Source organism: Callorhinus ursinus, unplaced genomic scaffold (genome assembly GCF_003265705.2).
Source record: "Callorhinus ursinus isolate GAN/ISIS: 27379988/994484 unplaced genomic scaffold, GSC_fseal_2.0 scaffold4, whole genome shotgun sequence".
Lineage (NCBI taxonomy): Eukaryota > Metazoa > Chordata > Mammalia > Carnivora > Otariidae > Callorhinus > Callorhinus ursinus.
The window spans coordinates 154,007,972-154,024,228 of NW_027397066.1; the positions used below are offsets into that span (position 1 = coordinate 154,007,972).

Here is a 16,257-nt window from a genome sequence, read left to right on the forward strand (position 1 = left end):
CCTACTGGCAAAAAGAAGTTGTTTTTTTTTTTTTTTATCATCTCTGGGTCAAAACCCTCAGCTTAACAATTAACAAGTGCTAACCTATGTGAGAAGTAGGAAAACAGATTCAACAGTAGAGGACATTACAGCCCCTTTGTGCTTGCAAGTGGTCCGTGCTGCCCATCTCCCTTCCTCGTTGGTGATGCTCATCCATCCCTTAACCTGCCCCAGGCTCCCCACTGAAACCATCCTCACCAAGGTCAGCTACAGCCTCCCGATGACCAGACCAGTCAACACTCCAATTCCCCACGGCCTTGGACCCTGTTGACTGCTCCATCCCAGACACCGGGCATTCCTTGCCTTGGTGGTCATCTCCTCACTGGCTTCATTCCTCTATAACCTGTCCTCCTCGGTCTCCTCCTTGACACCTTTTCCATCTTCTTCTCTGCTCCCTTATCACCCACACTCACTCTCTCTGGGTGATCTTGCCTAGCCTGTGACCACCTAGGAGGCTGAAGACCCCTACTTTGGCTTCAGGTGTATCCATCCCACATTCATATATTGAAATCCTAACCTCCACTACCTCATAATGGACTATATTTGGAGACAAGGACTTTAAAGAGGTAATCAAGGTTAAATGAGGTCATTGGGTGAGCCCTAATCCAGCATGACTAGTGTACTGATAAGAAGAGATTAGGACACAGATATGCACGGACGGACAGGAAACCATGCGAGGACACGCAAGACGACGGCCATCTATAAGCCAAGGGCAGAGTCCCCACAAGGAACCAATGCTGTAGACACCTTGATCAGTCTGTGCTATTTGTTACTGCAGCCCTAGCAGACTAATACAACCCCCCAATCTCTACCTCCAGCCTCTGCCTCCTGAGTTCCAAACGTGCAAAGCCAGCTGCCTTCCCATACCTCCACTCGAGGCACCTCAAACCCGAGTTCCCAAACTAAAATCATCTCTCTCCCCACACCTGTTGTGCCTCCTGGATGCTCCACCTCGGTGGTAGCGCCATTTCTGCCTCCTGCCTCTGACTCCCTCAAACCCACACTCAGCTGCCAAGTCTTACTGGTTCTTCATCTTAAGTATCTCTCGAACTTGTGCCCTAAAAAAAGTGGGCTTGGCTCTGTATTTCAGCCCCTTGAGTACCTCTCCAGTCTATACCCACTCTACCTCATTCTCTTCCAAATCTCCCTCCCAGAGCTCACTTTGGTCAAAGCGCTCTCTGCCAGGCTCCCTTGGGACTTGACAGTTGTTATGAACCATTTCTTTAGCTCCTGGCCGGGCCATCTGCACTACTGTCTTCAGTTTCAAGCCCTAGAGCAGGCTACCTAGTCTGTTGGCCCTGGAGCCCCACGTCCAACACTACTGTATCTTTGCTAGCCATGTCAGCATATATGGTTAATCTCAGAGTGGGGACCAAGATGATCTATCTTTGTAACATCCCCCTGCACACACTTCTGTAATTCCCTGTTAAAAATGCTTTGGCTGAGGAGACTGGAATGCTTGGTTCAGAAGCAGCATCAGAAGAGGGAAGTTGGAGCATCCGTGATCTCCTCTGCAGCCAGTCCAGGGGCAAGACAACCTGGAGGGTACAGAGGATGGATGGTGGCAAATGCCAAGGGTGGGGGGAGAAGCAGACGGCCCCTGGGTCCATAGGAAGGGGTACCAAGGCTTCCCAGCTGAAGCCTGAGGAGGATGTGTGGATTTTATCTCAGTGGGGGTCCCTGCCACATCTTGCTGCATGACCAGGATGGAGGGGTCACCCCTCTAAGAAGTACAGAAGGGAAAGACTGAGAATATTAGAGGCATGAGGGCTGAAGGGAAAATTGATCTTTGCAGTGGGTGCTCAGAATGTTATTCCATGGCCGTAGGAATTAGCCCTAGAGTCCCATGAGTCTCAAATGCTGACCCCACAGGAGGCCTCAATAGTATGTCTGGAACTGAACAGAATGTAGGATGCTTTTTGAACCCTACTTGGAGTGAACAAGGGGCCTAGACCTGCCCTCTAATACTGGTCCGGAAGATTGTAGCTGGTTTGAGGTGGGCCTAGGTGGCCCCAAAGAGCTCAGAGTCTGGTTCCAGGCAGCGTCATGTGGGCCTCCAGCCAGACCCTTATGGGATGCCCTAGCCACACCCTGTCCCTGCCAAACAATTCCATGAAATGTCCTTGTCCCAAACTAGTCCTACTTTCTTGGGCCAAGGCATCAGGCAGTTTGCTTGCCAATTACTGTCCCATTAGGCTCGCTGTTGGTACTCCAGGGATCGATGCTGCCTCCCCTAGAGCCACGGAATCACTTTCTTACCACCAACTGGGAGTTCTGGGGATAAATTCCCACCAAACACCATGCCTCTTAGTAGGGGACCGTCTGGATTTAAGGCCTTTGCCTTGTGGCTTCATGCATTAGAAATTTTGAGGTAAGGATTTTAGACCTGGTTCTAAGTAACAGTATTTTCTTTTTATCATTGACTAGGTGCCACTGGGGGCATATTTTAATACTGAACTAGATAATTTATGGGTATTATCTGATTTCATCCTCAGATTCACTACTTTAAGGTAGATATTTTTAAACTCTTGTTTTGGATGAGGAAACTAGGGCTTAACAAGGTTAAATGACGAGCTCACAGTCACAGCTGAAAAGTGGCAGAGCCAGCATTCAAGGCCAGATCAGTTGGATCGCCGACCCCACCTTACCCATTTAAGGGTAAGGTACTGGGTCAGTACTGCTTACATCATTGACTCTTCCAACTGTGCACAGGGTCTCCTCAACTTGAATGATGAGGTGACCATGGAGGAACTCAAAGACCAAGGAACTTGGAACCATAGATATGAGTCCCATAGCTTAGTGATTACCAGGCATTTCAGGACTGCTGCCTGCTACCCATCCATCCATGCACCCATCCATGCATCTGTGCATCCATGCATCCAATTATCCATCCATCCATGCATGCATCCATCTATCCAGTCATCCAGTCATCCAGCCAACCAACAAACATGCTTTTCATTCATTCCCAAAACATTGCTATGAGTCTGAAGTCATCCTTTCTGCCCTCCATCATCTAGATCCACATACACTGCATGTGACCTTAGGCAGCCAGCCAGACGGAAAGTTAGCTCACCCACTTGGCTGTGAAGAAGCCACTGTAAAGAGAATCCTAGGTACCTTGTATGTCTCAGTGCAGTTGAGAGTTAATGCCTTCTCGGGAGCAGTCAGCTCATGCCAGGACCGGATCTCCCCCGGCAAGTCTCTACCCAACCTCCCTTCTCGCCCAGACGTCTGCCAACCCCTTGCAGTTCCTCTGAGCTTCACTGACCTGCTCAGAAAGGGACCTGGCCACAGGATCCTTGGGCCAAGGAAGACCTACAGAGGTCAGCCCACTCCCTTATTCAGGGGGCCTACAGAGCGCCCCCCCCCCTCCCCCGGGGCCATCAGTGGAGCATGGCCTATTTGTCAGCATCCTCCATTTACTTTCTGAGGTTGAGCGGTGGCGAACAAGACACCTGTACCTCTTCCAGGGTTGAGGGGAAGGAGATCTCCTGCAAGTGGAACTGGGGCACACACTGCAGGGTGATGGTGAGGATCACTCCCAGGCAGCCCAGGTGCACCCGCGCCGCCTGGAACACCTCTGCGTTGCTGGACTCGGAGCACTCAAGAATGGTCCCGTCGGCCGTCAGCAGGGTCAGCGCCACCACCTAGCCATGGGAGAAGAGCACTCAGAACCCCAGGGGGCATTTCCTGTAGACGCCCTGCTCTCTTTATCCTGGGAAATGAGGCCACGTGGTGCCTATCCCCGAAGATCAATGCCATCTGGCCACAGCGCTACAGGGTAAGAAGGGTCTGTCTGGGCAGCATCAGCCCCCCGTCTCTTAGCCTTGGCCCCCATTTCTGGAGGAATCCTCTTTTAGGACCTGTGTCAGTACTTCTCCACATTCTGCTACCTGCTAATTCGGATGCAAATCGCTTTTGACATGTGTAGTTGGCGGCTGGGGGCTCGGGTGAGAGAACAGACACAGCTGAACAAATTCCAATTTACAGCGACCAAGACCAGAGGGGAGAAATTGGCAGAAATGGGGCACCATGGCCATCTGTAGGAGTGAGGGCATCAGAATGGTTTTTACAGAAACCAGATTCTGTCCATGATCCAGAGCCATTGAGAATTGGCCAGTGAAACCCCTCAGCAGGGTCCAGCAACAAATATAGGTAGGCACTGCTTTATTCGCTGTGTGACCTTGGGCACGTTACCCAACCTCTCTGATTCCTCATCTGTAAAATGAGGACAATAACCGTCTCAGAGACAGTGTGTGCAGTATCCAGCTGAGTCTCTGGTGTACAGTGGACATTGAAATGTCGGTCCCCTCCCCTCGCTCCCAGCCATTGGTATAGTATGTAAAACAAAACAGCGGAGCTCTCCAACTCCTTTCCAGGTGCTGGTCCTGCTCAGCTGAACTTCCCAAGAAAAGGGGCCAGTAAATCTCAGGCGCATTTTGATTTGTGGCCCCTCAGAATTATCCCATACTCTGCTGAACATTTTTGTAGCAACTGCCCTCAGCCCTGGATAGTAGACCAGGACTGTGGCCTAATCTTGGGGGGCGGCTATTGTGTTGTCCATCACCCCCAGTTACCACGGGGCTCTCTTGGGCAGTGAAGCCAGCTTTGAAGGGGTCATGGCATGTCCACAGAGGGCTCCAAGTACCTGGGAATCGGGTCCCACAAAGCGCAGCATGATCTGCTGCCGCAGCTCTTGCCTATGGGTGGGGTCTAGCATGATGAACACAGGTGCCCTAGGTCAGTTTCCCCTTACAGCACAGAGTGCGAGCTCCGGAAAGGGCCCTGTCTTCTTATAGGCAAAACCCATCATGAGTGTTTATTGAGCACTAACTGTGTACGCTCTTCTAAGCACCCCAGATGCATTGCTGTTGTGACCATCCCCATTTTCTGGGTGAGCAAACTGGGGTAGCCAGAGGTAGAGACTTTCCCCAGGTCACACAGACCATACTGGTAGAGCCGGGATGCAAAACCCAGGCCCCGGTGCTTAGCCGTAATGCTCCAGGGGCCAGAGGTCCCACGGCCCACAGTGCAGATGAGCCCCTGCAGGTGGAAACACAAGGCGAGCTGTGTGGTGCCGCCCGGGCACAGGGGCTCTCTCCTGGCCCTGATGGTGAGCAGCCAGGCTCCCCGTGTGCACAGCCGGGCCTGTTAGGAAGCCCCTCCAAAGGGAGGCTCCCGACACAGAAATCACGCACTGCCCTTTGCTCAGCCACGGAAGTAACATACGCCAGCTCCTTCGCTCCACCTGGGTTGAGGATTGTTCCCTCCAAGTTACAGATGAAAACACGGAGGTCCAGAGGAGTTAAAAACTTGCCTACAGGCTCATGCCTACTACACGTTGGAGGCAGTTTTGAACCCAGATCCGAGTCCAGAATCTGTGTTCATAACCGGTTTCCCAGACTGGGACTCTCATAAAGTTTAAGAAATGCTTTTCAGTGGCGATCAAGGGCAGATCCGGGCCCACATAGGCCGGACTCCACTCCAGGTGGCCCCCGCTCCGGTCCTGGCCCCTCCCCGACTTGCTACCCTGGGAAGACCTCTTGCCCTGTCTGGCTCCTGGCTCAGACCTTTCAAAGGGGCTGGAATCTTTCACCCTGCTTGCCCTTTTCCACAGGGTGGCCAGGACGCTCCTGAGAGGCAGGGGTGTCTTATCACTTGTGTCCGTTGCGGACGATGAGGCTTAGAGGAGAGTGGCTGGACGGCACCTGCCAAGTGTCTGTGAGAGGCAGGAACAAGGGTTGGCTTTGAGGCGTACGTGGAGCTGAGCCGACACTGCCCATGGAGCCCCCGATTTCCCGGGAGCTTCCGGGAGGTGGTGTCCGTCCCATCCCCCACCCCCTGGCAGTCGTGGAGCAGCCAAGCAGGGGGACTCACCTGGGTGGCCAGGATGCCGTGTTTGATCCCTGTGTTGTGCGTTCCGGACCCGATGACACCCCCTGCAGTCACGTCTGACACAGCGCCCAGGCTGGGCTCAACAGGAGGGAGGGATAGGGACACAAGGGACCGGTTAGGCTTCCCTGGGAGCATACCCACCCCCTCCACTGGGCTGCAGGACGAGGCCCCTCAGAGCAGAGTAATAGATTCATCTCTTGCCTCGGTTCTGACCCTGCAGGTACCATGACTTAGCTTGTCTGACTTGGTGGCCCTTCTCCTCTCTGAGCCTCTCAGCCTTATTTCAGTGGCCTGGTGGGGGGCATGGTTCAGCTCTGAGGGGGGCCTGTGTGTGCACAGGAGAACCAGAGTCCCGAGGGGAACAGGGGTCCCCCTAGAGGTGTGCTCTGGGGGCAGGAATTAGAAAGATGTGCCCAGAACTCAGGGTCAAGGGAAAAGAGTGATCAAAAATCTTACTTCCTGGCACACCTGGGTGGCTCAGTCGGTTAAGCGTCTGCCTTCGGCTCAGGTCATGATCCCAGTGTCCTGGGATCGAGTCCCGCCTCAGGGAGCGCTTTTCCCTCTCTCTCTGCCTGCCACTCTCCCTGCTTGTGCTCTCTCCCTCTCTCTGACAAATAAATAAAATCTAAAAAAACAAAAAACAAAAAACAAAACTTACTTCTTAGTTGAGTCCTCTGAGACATCCTAGGCCTAGCTTAAAGGAGAAGGAAACTGGTATTTTACTAAAGGCCCCCCGGGGTGCCCAGGGGGTGGGAGCATCATGTGCTACACAGTATCTTCACCGTAGCCCAGCCCACTTGAGAAATGGGCTCAGCAACTGACGCCGAGCGCCCACCCCCTCACACACCCTGGCTCCCAGCACGGACCGAGGGCCCCTGAGTAGAAGTTCAGCCTCAGACCTTCCTGTGGAGGCGGTGGGACATGGGGGCCGTCCTGGCAGAACAGAAGAACGGAGAAACCCAAGCCTCTCCAGCCTCCCCTTACTCACCCCGCTACCACCTTTGTGTCTTGTCTTGTCTCTCTGTCCACATGAGTTGGTTTACTTCATTTTTTTTTTAAATAAAGATTTTATTTACTTATTTGAGAGAGACAGAGCAGGAGCAGGGGGGAGGGGCAGGGGGAGGGGCAGAGGGAGAAGCAGGCTCCCCAATGAGTGCAGAGCCCAACACGGGGCTCCATCCCGGGACCCTGAGATCATGACCTGGGCCAAAATCATTCGCTTAACTGACTGAGACACTCAGGCACCTGGAAAATACCAGAATGTTAAAAGAGGATCATGGAATCCTGCCCTAGGGAAATTCTCCAACTTGAGGGAAGGCAAAGCACGAAGATGTTTGTCGCATTATGTAGAATCCTGACAACCTGAGAAGGACCTCAGTGCCCACAAAGGGGTGGTTAATGGAACTGCAATATGTCTCCTCCTTTCCACACAGCCTCCCAGACTCAGAAGCAATATGGAAACAGGCTTGTGACCACCCGTGTTCAAAGAAACAAATGATTACGGCGAGGCCCTGAGGGAGAAAAGTCAAAGAAGGAAGGATTACACTGGCCTCCAAGAGGCTGGAAATAACATGGTCAGGGGAAAGGTCATCTCCAAAACCTGCGGAGCGAGGCACTCCGCAGGTGCCTCACCAAAAGGTCAACGAGCACGGACATTTACTGAGCAGTTCTGTGGGCCATCTTTAACTCCTCCAGGCCTCTGCGCGCCCTGTTTTAAGACCCATTTTCCAGGCCTGAGGCCCAGACGGGTCAAGGAACTTGACTAACAGCGAATAGCAAGATTTGCACCCAGGCCGTCTGCTCCTGGAGCTGGGGTTCACACCACGCTGCTGTCCTGCCTCCTCTGGTCCACCACATGGTGGAGTGTTCCAGAACTTTCCAGCTGTGTGACTTTGGCAAGCCACTTAGCTTGAGACCCTCGTTTCTTCCTCTGTAACTAGGCTTCTATTCCTCACCTGCCAAGCAACCAGCATGGGGCCTGCCTCAGCTCTGTTCTTCTCTTCAGCAGCCCCAGCCACAGACGCTCCTGGAGTCCCCAGAGCATCCTTGGAGCTATCTATCCACCCAGGCTCCTCTACTATACACAGGACAGGACATCCTAACTCCCTCTGAGTAGCAGAAGGGCCCCATGCAGGCAGCCGCGTGAGGAGGACTGGGTCCCCGGGGGGGGAGACACACCATAAACAGGGCACAGAGATGCCCGAGTCCAGAAGCTAATGCCTGTCGTTAATAGAACATGTCTCTTCCTGTTGTCACTGGTCACAGATTCTGTCCCACGATCTGTTCATTGGCCCCCGGATGCCCCCCACTCTCTCCCCATCCTGGACTTTTACTCGTGCTGGTCCCTCTGCCTGAATCCCTTCTTTCCTCTTTTTTTTTTCTGGTTTAGGACTCAATCCAGAAGCCCCCTTCTGTGGGCTCCCGGATTCCTAGCCCCTCACATGGTCCCCTGCCTGCCAAGGCTGAACCCGGGGGCTTCCTGAGAGCCCCACAGTGCCCTGAACACTTGTCTGACATTGAACCTGTTGTCTTACATTAGGCTTATCATTTTGGAGGTTGGTCTGCCCGTTGCCAGGAGTTCCTTGGGCTTTATTCGTCTTTGCCTCTTAAGGGCCTGAACAAGACCTACACATGGCAGACACCTCATAAATGTTTGAGTTGCCATGATCTTTAGAGAAGTAGGAACAAGATAGGAGGGTTCCCAGAGTAAAAAGGCGCAGCAATACCTCTGGGCCTGTGCTAAGAGAGCAAAGGCAAACGGACCACTCACACTCAAAAGCAAACGACAGGCTTCCATGGGTGCAGTTTCCAGCTGCAAAGAGATTGCTACCCAACTATCCAAAACACCCATCTCCTTTTTCCAATGGTTGAAATTCTACAGTTGGACATTCAATCCTTTGGCTATATCTGATGCTTATTTCAACAGAAATCCCCTGATATTTAAACCTGAGCAATCACTGACACGTTTGGCCAGAGAGACGGGTACAGTCATAGGTAAGTACACCCCCAAGTCCTGTGGCTCAGTCAGCATGCCCTTCTCTTCCTCTGTGCTTGTTTTGCACACCCTTTTTTTTTTTAAGATTTTATTTATTTATGTGAGAGAGAGAATGAGAGAGAGAGAGAGCACATGAGTGGGGGGAGGGCCAGAGGGAGGGAGAAGCAGACTCCCCGCCGAGCAGGGAGCCCCATGCGGGACTCGATCCCGGGACTCCAGGATCATGACCCGAGCCGAAGGCAGTCGCTTAACCAACTGAGCCACCCGGGCGTTTTGCATGCCCTTCTGTCTGGGTCCATGCAGTTGGTTACTGCACGTTTGAAGAAAAATTTAATCCATAGTTTTTCCGCCCCTTTACAAGAACTTTACTTAAGGCTTGGCCCATCTCTGGCCTGTTTCTTTTTATTCTCACAGAACAGTCCCTGAACTCATGGGGGATGGGAGACAGGTACCCCATGGGGAAAGTACAGGGGTCCAGAGAAAGGGGATGTGCCCTGGGAAGTGCTTCTCTCTCTCCTGCCAGATCTTTGAGTGTCCAGCCGAGGCCAGGGCAAGGGGAGGTGGGCAGTATTGGCCCACCAGGAACGGGAGAGGTGGTTCTTACTTGGACAAGGCCAGGCCGTGCTTGCCCAGCTGTGGGTGCAGGTCAGCCAGGAGGATGCCGGCCTCCACAGTCACCTGCTTCTTCTCCGTGTCCACCTGCAAGAGACCAGCATAGGCTGGGATCAGCTAGGCTCTCACCCAGCCCCCACCCGGCAGCCACAGTCCCACGAATATGAACGTGTCTGTCCCAGCCTGTGGTCAGCTCAAGCCGAGTGTGGGCAGAGCCCTGGATTTGCTTGAGTTTTGGGCATACAGTCATCCCCCCTTATCTACAGGGGATACGTTCCAAGACCCCCAGTGGATGCCTGAAACCACAGGTAACACTGACCTTTACATATACCATGTTTTTCCCTATATACACATACCTGTGATCGTTTAATTTATAAATTATGCACAGAGGAACAACCATAACTAAAAATAAAATAGAACAATTATAACAATAAACTAATGTTACATCAATGTGGTCTCTCTTAAGATATCATACTGTGATCAGCCTTTTTTGTCTTGCAAGCATGTGAATGATAAAATACCCATGTGATGAGCTGAAGTGAGGTGAAGGATGTGGGAGTTGTGGGTTAGGCTACTGTTGACCTTCTGATGATAGTCTTCTTGTCCTATGATCCTTCTGATCATCTGCTTTCAGATGGTGGTTTACAGCGGGTCATTGAAACCACAGAGAGCAAAACCGTAGGTAAGGGGGGACTAGTGTTTTCTGTGGAACCCCTTCTTCCTGAAAGGGAAGGAAATGAGGTAGGAAGAGAAGGGGTTCGCTCAAAGTCACTGGCAGGGCTGGACTAGCATTCAGGTCTCCCAACTGCCACCACTGTGCTCCCCCCAATCCCACGGCCCCCCAGACTAGGAAAGTGGGATTCCTACAGCGCTATGCAAAGTCACCAACTAAGGAGGGTCTAATCCTGCAGGGGCTTGGGTTTGCTAGATGGAGTCCAAATTCTCCACTTGTTCTCACCCGGGGAAGTCTAGGGTGAAGACGGGGGCCTGGAAGGGGACGGGAGATTCCCACCATGTGCAAGAAGGGCCCTAGAAGATTCCCTGCAGCCCAGGGAGGTAGAGGCAGATTCTCTTCTTTCACAGGGAGGAATCTCAAGTTCAGGGACTTGAAGTCACTCGCCGAAGGTCACACGAGCACCGGGGGTGGAACGGAGAGGAGCATCCCCATCTGTGTGACTCCAAATCCCATCCTCATCAGCTCATTGCACTGACCCTGAGCACAGAGCTGGGCAAAATCAATTGTGGGAGCCAATCCTCACTAATTAGCCATCAGAGTTCATTACTGCCATGACCGACATCTTGACCAGAATATTTTCTACGGCATGGAGACTGTCAGCCTGAGCAAAGAAGGAAATAATAGAGAGGAACCCAGAACCTCTGCTAGCAGGGCTGCGGGGGAGAGGAGTTTATCCGGCAAAAACTATAGCTCGGGGGAGCTGGCCCTGTGAGGGGAGAATAGGAGTGCTCCCAATGTGCAGGGCCCCTGTCTGACCTCTACGCCCTGGCAGGTGCCTTCACCGAGTGCTAGCTGAATTGCACGGACACCATCTCAGCACCGTGCTGGTGTCCGACTCCTGAGTTTGTGCCCAGCTCTGCTACTGATTGGCTGTGCAACCCTAGGCAAGTCACTCACCCTCTCTGATCTTGTTTCCCCATATGTAAAACGAGATAAGCGTCAGGCCTTCTGGATTTGTCATTGCGAGTGCATCTTTGGGGGTCTGGCTTGTCATTTTTCTAGAGAAGCAGAGGGGGGCCCTGGCAGGAGGGGGTGAACATCCTGTGGCCACAAGGAAGCACCCACACCTGACAAGCAGCCCGAGGAGGCCCACAGAGGGCTCTGGGGAGGGTGAGATCATGGGGCCATCAGGAATTGGGGTGTCACTTTGGATTCAGGGGCAGGGAATAGGATGAGGCCTGAGGGCAAAGGCTGAGGCATTTCCTGGGGCCTGGGGTGGAGGCTGAGCCTGCCAGGCTGGGGGCCAGCAGAGGCGGGGAGCTGAGGGCCCTGAGTACCTGGAGAACACGGTTCATCTTGCCCATGTGGATCATGAAGCCATCGGTGCAGGCGATGTCGGAGGGCGAGTGGCCACCGCCCACCACCTTCACCCGCTTGTTCTGCTGCCTGGCCAGGGCCAGCACCTGCCAAGACCATACCAGAGTCAGCCCCAGCTCAGGCCTTTCTCTCCCTGAGGCAGCCGGAGACCTTGCAGGGCCCGCAGGGGGGTGGGCCGCCCAGGGGGGTGGGCAGCCCAGGCTTTGCACCCCCAGGCCTCCAAGGCCCCTGCCCGGCTGGAGGCTGCTGTGCAGTCCACTCTGGGAAAGGAACCAGACTGCAGGGCCAGGAAGTGAGCGGGATGGAGAACCAAGGGATCATCCTAAGGTGGGGCTCCCGTGTGCTCTCCCCACTGTGGCTGGGCACACCCGACCGCATTCTTCTCCAGCACAAAACCTTCCAAGGGCCCCCGAGTGCCTTCAGAATAAGGTCCCGGCTCCTCCTCTTGGCCTACTTGGGCTCAGCTGCCTCCTGAGCTGGAATGAAGGCTCCTGGGGGTGACAGTGGCTTAATTTGACTTGGTACCTGTGTCTGCCCAGCCCTACTAGTCTCTAGTGATCACTGAATGAATGCATAAATACATGCCTGGTATCACTTAAACAAATGCATTCCCTTTCACCCTCACGTCCCTGCTCAAAAAACCTCACACGTGGTCCAGGTGGTTTGACAGCAGGTACCACAAGGGGTTCCATGAGCAAGTGAGATTGGGAAGTGCTCTGTCTTCACTAGCTCCTTTCTCCACCCACAATGCCTGTGGCATGTTTAAGGCTACAGGCTCTACAACAAAGAAATCTGTTTATCATCATCTTCCGTGAGCCCCCTTGACCACACAACCCCGTTTTAGGACCCTACTAGGCCTCCGGGGAGATGTCGGCCCTCAGTGGACTCAGCCTATCAGGAACTCACAATTGTGCAGGCCAGCATGGCTGAGGGGCGGCCTTGGCCTACAGCCATCTCAGCATACCTCTAACTTTTCCCTCAGCTCAGAAGGAAGCCGAAAGGAAGCCCTCTGATGCTACCTTCCCAGCCTCCCTCTTCTGCCCTCTGCTCACTCATCCCCTCCAGGCATGTCTGTCCCCACCCGACCCGGCCACTGCGTCCCCAGGCATGCTCCTCACTTTCCCTTGCTCACGGTGCCCTTCCCCAGCCCCCTGTGGAGCTTTTATTCATTCTCCTGGGCCCAGCTCAACCACTTTTCCAGTGTGTAGCTTTTCCTGCCTAAGAAGGTGGGGGCTTTGAATCAGACACTCCCTGTGTGAATCCCGGCTCTGACACTTACTAATACGGGAAAATAACAAAGCCTCTATTAGTCTCAGTTTACCCATCTGTGAAAGAGCATAATTGTAAGTGATTATAAATATGCAGTGAAGGAAACATACAAGGGACAGGGACAGAGAACACTGGGGCCATACTGCATGCAGATAAGGTGGTGTGGGAATCCACTGAGGAGCTGAAGTTTACCCCGAGACCCAAAGGATGAAAAGGAGTTAGTTGTGTGAAAAGTGAAGGGACAGGCATTCCTGGCAGTGGGAATAGCAAGTACAAAGGCCCCGAGGTAGGAAAAGGTTTGGTTTGTCTTACGAACAAAGGGTGAACCAAGGCCAGGTGATACATGGCCTTGGGAGTCCAGTTACAGTTTTACTCCACAAACAATAGGGAGCCTCTGAAAGGGCTTGAGGCAGGGGAGTAGCCCCATCCAGATTACATTTTAAGAAAACTACTTCTACTGATGTGGAAATTACATTCCAAGGGTGTAAGAACTGAAGCAGGGAGACCAGGGACACGGCCACCACAGGTCATGGTGGGTGAGGAAGGGATGGCGCACTGGGCATGGAGAGCGGCAATGGTGCCGAAGAGAAGGGGAAGGACTCTGGAAGCTTCTGGGGCAAGACTTGCTGATGCCAGATAAGGGTAATGCCCCACTTCCTGGCCTCCAGTTTGAGCAAGCAGGTGCCCCACGCAGAGACAGGCATAGAAGGGTTTAAGTCAAAAACAGAGAGAGACTCAGAACACTGGAAGTGTACCTTGGGGCATGGAAGTCTGTGATGACCTTGAGGCACACAAGGAGAGCGCCCGGAGGAGAGGTCTGAGCTGGAAGTGCAAGGCCGGCCATCGCTGGTGGCCCAGACAGTTGTAATGGGGCGCTGAAGCAGGGGAGGCCAGGGCCCGGATTGCAGCCGGCTTCGTGGAGCTCTCGCCTAGCCAGCGGTTATGGGGTGGGGGGTCCGTGGGGGTGGGGGGTCCTAGCCGGGCACGTCCCCAGTTCCTGCCTCCTCTCCGGGGCAGGGCCTGGTCTCCAGCCGTAGATGCACACTCACCTCTCTGACCTCCTCCACGGATGTGGGCTGATAGTATATTTCTGGGCAACAGCCATAGGTCTTAGCCCAGTTCTGGAACTTGACTCCTTTGTACCCATGGACCTGTGAGGGCGAGAGAGCTGGGTGGCCACAGATACGTGGCTGCAGGCTGCCCGGACGCCCTCCCACGCTCCTGCCATCGTCGGATGGGAGGCTGGGGCCCGGGCGCCCAGCCAGGCTCCTCTGCCCTGGTCACCTCTCAGGGCCAGTGGGAAGATGCAACACACGTCGGAAGCTCTGAAGCTGAGCAGCTACGTGCGGGGCTTCCTGTGATCTCCCTTGACCCCTCGAGGCCACAGTGGCGGATCACACGGGAAACGTCCGCTCTCAGTAGAAGGGATGGGGTCGGGGGTGGAGCTGGGAAAGTAGGGCTCCTGTCCCCCCTCCGTCTGGGGCACCTCTCGGAGGGACCCAGCAGGTGGACTCCGGCTGAGCAGGGCGACTGGGGAAGGGGTGGCCCGAGCTGGCCTGGTGGCTCCAGAAGGACTCGGAGCCGGCCTTCAGCTCTCCCACCAGGCTCCTCCTGCCAGGAAGGGCCGAGGCTGGGAGACTCCACAGCAGCCTTCCTGGCCTCTAGACCAGAGCAGGGAGCCCCGGGGATAAGCCTCCCATTTGCTGGATGAGGCCCTGTGTACGGAGCACTGTATTGAGACCCTCTATACATCGTATCTTACAGACCTTATAATAATGTCACAAAATAGGTAATATTCCTCCCATATTCAGGAGCAGAAACGGAAGCTGAGAGAGGTGAAGTAACTTACCCAAGCACACACAACAATCAAGTGAAGACACTGGAGTCCAACCCAGGCGTTCCTCTCCCATGCTTTCCCCAACACCCCAGGGCCACCCTTAGAGCCTCAAGTCCAATTCAAGAGGGTCCCCGAGGCCTCCCCGAAGCCCCAGACGTGACCTAATTTTGTCCTCCCATGCCTGGTTCACGGGCCCAGCCTGCTGGGCTGACCGGCTGTGCCCTGTTACCCTACCATGGCTCCAGTGGTGGGTCGGTGGCCTCGGCTGACTGTGGCTTCCTCTGGGAGCCGAGCACTGGGCGTCAGGGTGCAGAGGTGAGGTGGAGCGAGGGTCTGGAGCAGGCAGCACGGCGACCTCTGAGCTCACAGCTGGCTCCGTATCCACTGTACACCAAGGGGATTTGGGATCCTGGCAAAGGTGGATAAACAGTGTTGCGACAAGCTCCACCCAGACAAATAGCAGCTCAGGCCTGCCCCCTGCCTCAGGGGCCCTTCTCAGCCTGCGAGGTGGAAGAGCAGAGTTTAAGAGGTGGCTGCTTTGTTGTTGGAAGCTGCTGGACCTCTGACCCCAACTCTAGGCATTCTGGAACCGAAGGACCCCGCCGCTTCAAACCTGGGTCCTTCATTCCATAGGTCAGGGGAGGCTGTGATGTGGGAGGCCCGTGGGGGTCTTAACGTAAGGGCTCCCTCGGTGCCTGCTTGGAGGAGGGGCCATGTGGCATGCTGGTACAGATAGACTCCGCATCTGTTAGTTAGCTCATTTGTCAGGCTTGGGGCATGGATACAGCAAGCCGCCCATCGCTTCAGGGAGACAGGACAGGAGGCTGGTGGCTTAGCCCAGGGTCGGGGAGGGGAGACAAGGGACACTCAGCCCAGGCAGTATTCTGGCAGAGGCCTTCCCTTCCCCAGGCTTTAAGGCAGACAGACCCGGGGTCCTCATCCACGCTTTGCCTGTTAACCTCTGCGAATCTCATTTTCCTCCTCAACAAATGTGGGGCACTTTTGCCTAATTCTCTGGGTCCACATAAAGTTTAGAGCAGATGGGTGAGGAGCATCGGGACACCATGGGGGCTTGAAATGGCAGCAAGCTCTTGCATCTGCCCCAGCGGTGAGCTTGCTGGTGGCAGGATTCTGGGGACACTACCCTCCTCTTGCCAACCCTTAGCTAGTGTCTGGCACAGAGCCAGCGCCCAAAGCACGTTTGTGCCATGAATAAACAAATCAGCCACTGAGGATCTCGGCTTATCAGATCCCCCCAAGCCAAGGGCTGGTGTGTAGCGGGAAGCATGACCAACAGCTCTGGAGTTGGGAGTGGAGGAAAGGCTGGGCTGAAGGAGTGGAACTGGGGTCAGAGATACGGGAGAAAAGTCCTGGAAAGGGGGAGTGTCAGAGTCACATCTGTACCCCCCCAAACCAGGATTCCCACCAAGCCGGCGAGTGCACATGGGCGTGAACGATGCACCCCAACCCCAGATACAAATGTCTGTGTAGGAGGTGGGGTGGCAGCCATGAGCTCACCACAGGGAAAGCCCACCCAGCCCAGGACGTGCTGCTTTC

The 16,257-nt window shown here is 54.3% G+C and overlaps 1 protein-coding gene across 2 annotated transcripts in view; it reads right to left on the minus strand.

Annotated features, from left to right (window-relative positions):
* Positions 1-15,105, minus strand: part of LOC112825696 (L-gulonolactone oxidase) — a 32,045-nt gene extending 16,940 nt beyond the window's left edge. Inside the window, exons 1-6 of one of the 2 annotated variants that reach the window (XM_025873788.2) lie at positions 14,935-15,105; positions 13,913-14,014; positions 11,555-11,680; positions 9,534-9,628; positions 5,917-6,007; positions 3,501-3,686 (exon numbers count right to left, since the gene is read on the minus strand). In XM_025873788.2, coding sequence (XP_025729573.1) covers positions 3,501-3,686; positions 5,917-6,007; positions 9,534-9,628; positions 11,555-11,680; positions 13,913-14,014; positions 14,935-14,937 — 603 coding nt within the window. In that variant the 5' untranslated portion in view covers positions 14,938-15,105. Of the gene's footprint in view, positions 1-3,500; positions 3,687-5,916; positions 6,008-9,533; positions 9,629-11,554; positions 11,681-13,912; positions 14,015-14,712; positions 14,871-14,934 lie in introns of those variants that run through there. The other variant, XM_073892563.1, reaches the window with a different exon arrangement.
* Between the last annotated feature and the right edge of the window lie 1,152 nt (positions 15,106-16,257).